The sequence below is a fragment of the Naegleria gruberi genome (assembly GCF_000004985.1).
Source record: "Naegleria gruberi genomic scaffold NAEGRscaffold_9, whole genome shotgun sequence".
In the NCBI taxonomy this organism is placed as follows: domain Eukaryota; phylum Heterolobosea; class Eutetramitea; order Acrasida; family Naegleriidae; genus Naegleria; species Naegleria gruberi.
This window is the reverse complement of record NW_003163318.1, coordinates 694,574-695,587: the sequence shown is the minus strand read 5'-3', so window position 1 is coordinate 695,587 and position 1,014 is coordinate 694,574. Positions and strand designations below refer to the sequence as shown.

General features: G+C 36.4%; 1 protein-coding gene across 1 annotated transcript; it reads left to right on the top strand.

Moving 5' to 3' along the window:
* NAEGRDRAFT_47007 (uncharacterized protein) lies at positions 1 to 455 on the top strand (the record flags this gene model as incomplete). The annotated part of the gene is made up of 1 exon (XM_002680622.1): positions 1 to 455. A coding segment is annotated over one exon (455 nt), but the record flags the coding sequence as incomplete, so codon positions are not given.
* Between the last annotated feature and the right edge of the window lie 559 nt (positions 456 to 1,014).

The window sequence follows — 1,014 nt, the reverse complement described above, 5'->3', positions numbered from 1 at the left end:
TCAAACCCAAACCCAAACCCAAACCCAAACCCAAACCCAAACCCAAACCCAAACCCAAACCCAAACCCAAACCCAAACCCAAACCCAAACCCAAACCCAAACCCAAACCCAAACCCAAACCCAAACCCAAACCCAAACCCAAACCCAAACCCAAACCCAAACCCAAACCCAAACCCAAACCCAAACCCAAACCCAAACCCAAACCCAAACCCAAACCCAAACCCAAACCCAAACCCAAACCCAAACCCAAACCCAAACCCAAACCCAAACCCAAACCCAAACCCAAACCCAAACCCAAACCCAAACCCAAACCCAAACCCAAACCCAAACCCAAACCCAAACCCAAACCCAAACCCAAACCCAAACCCAAACCCAAACCCAAACCCAAACCCAAACCCAAACCCAAACCCAAACCCAAACCCAAACCCACGCCAAAGCCAGACCCAATATTTTGACTTTTATTCATCTTAATTGATTATCTCAATAAATACTCATTATAAATCAATATATTATATATCAATATACTCCAAATTGAATATATAATCACAATATAACATAATATTACATCATTATAATGATTTATATAAGTTAATTTCATATAATAGATTAGACAATTAGAATATCAATGAAAACATTTCAAATTCAATTCAAATCAATATATCACCTTATATATCATGTTAATAACAATATATATCAATTTCAAATACTTTGGTATCATTTCAGGAAATTAACTATTCAACTTGTCAACTGACCTATTCTAACATTGAAGAGAGAATTCTGTTCCACTTCAATGCACTTCCAATACATCTGTACATGATAATTAAATACATTAATATCACTTTGACATTCATCCATATCATACATGGTACATGGCTGATGCACTTGATACCTACAGGGATGTGACAATGACATCTACTATACAGATCATTATGAAATTGATACAGTACCTTACTAATGGTGAATAAACACCACTGTATCAGTTTCATGACAATTTGAAATCATTCAACATGTCAG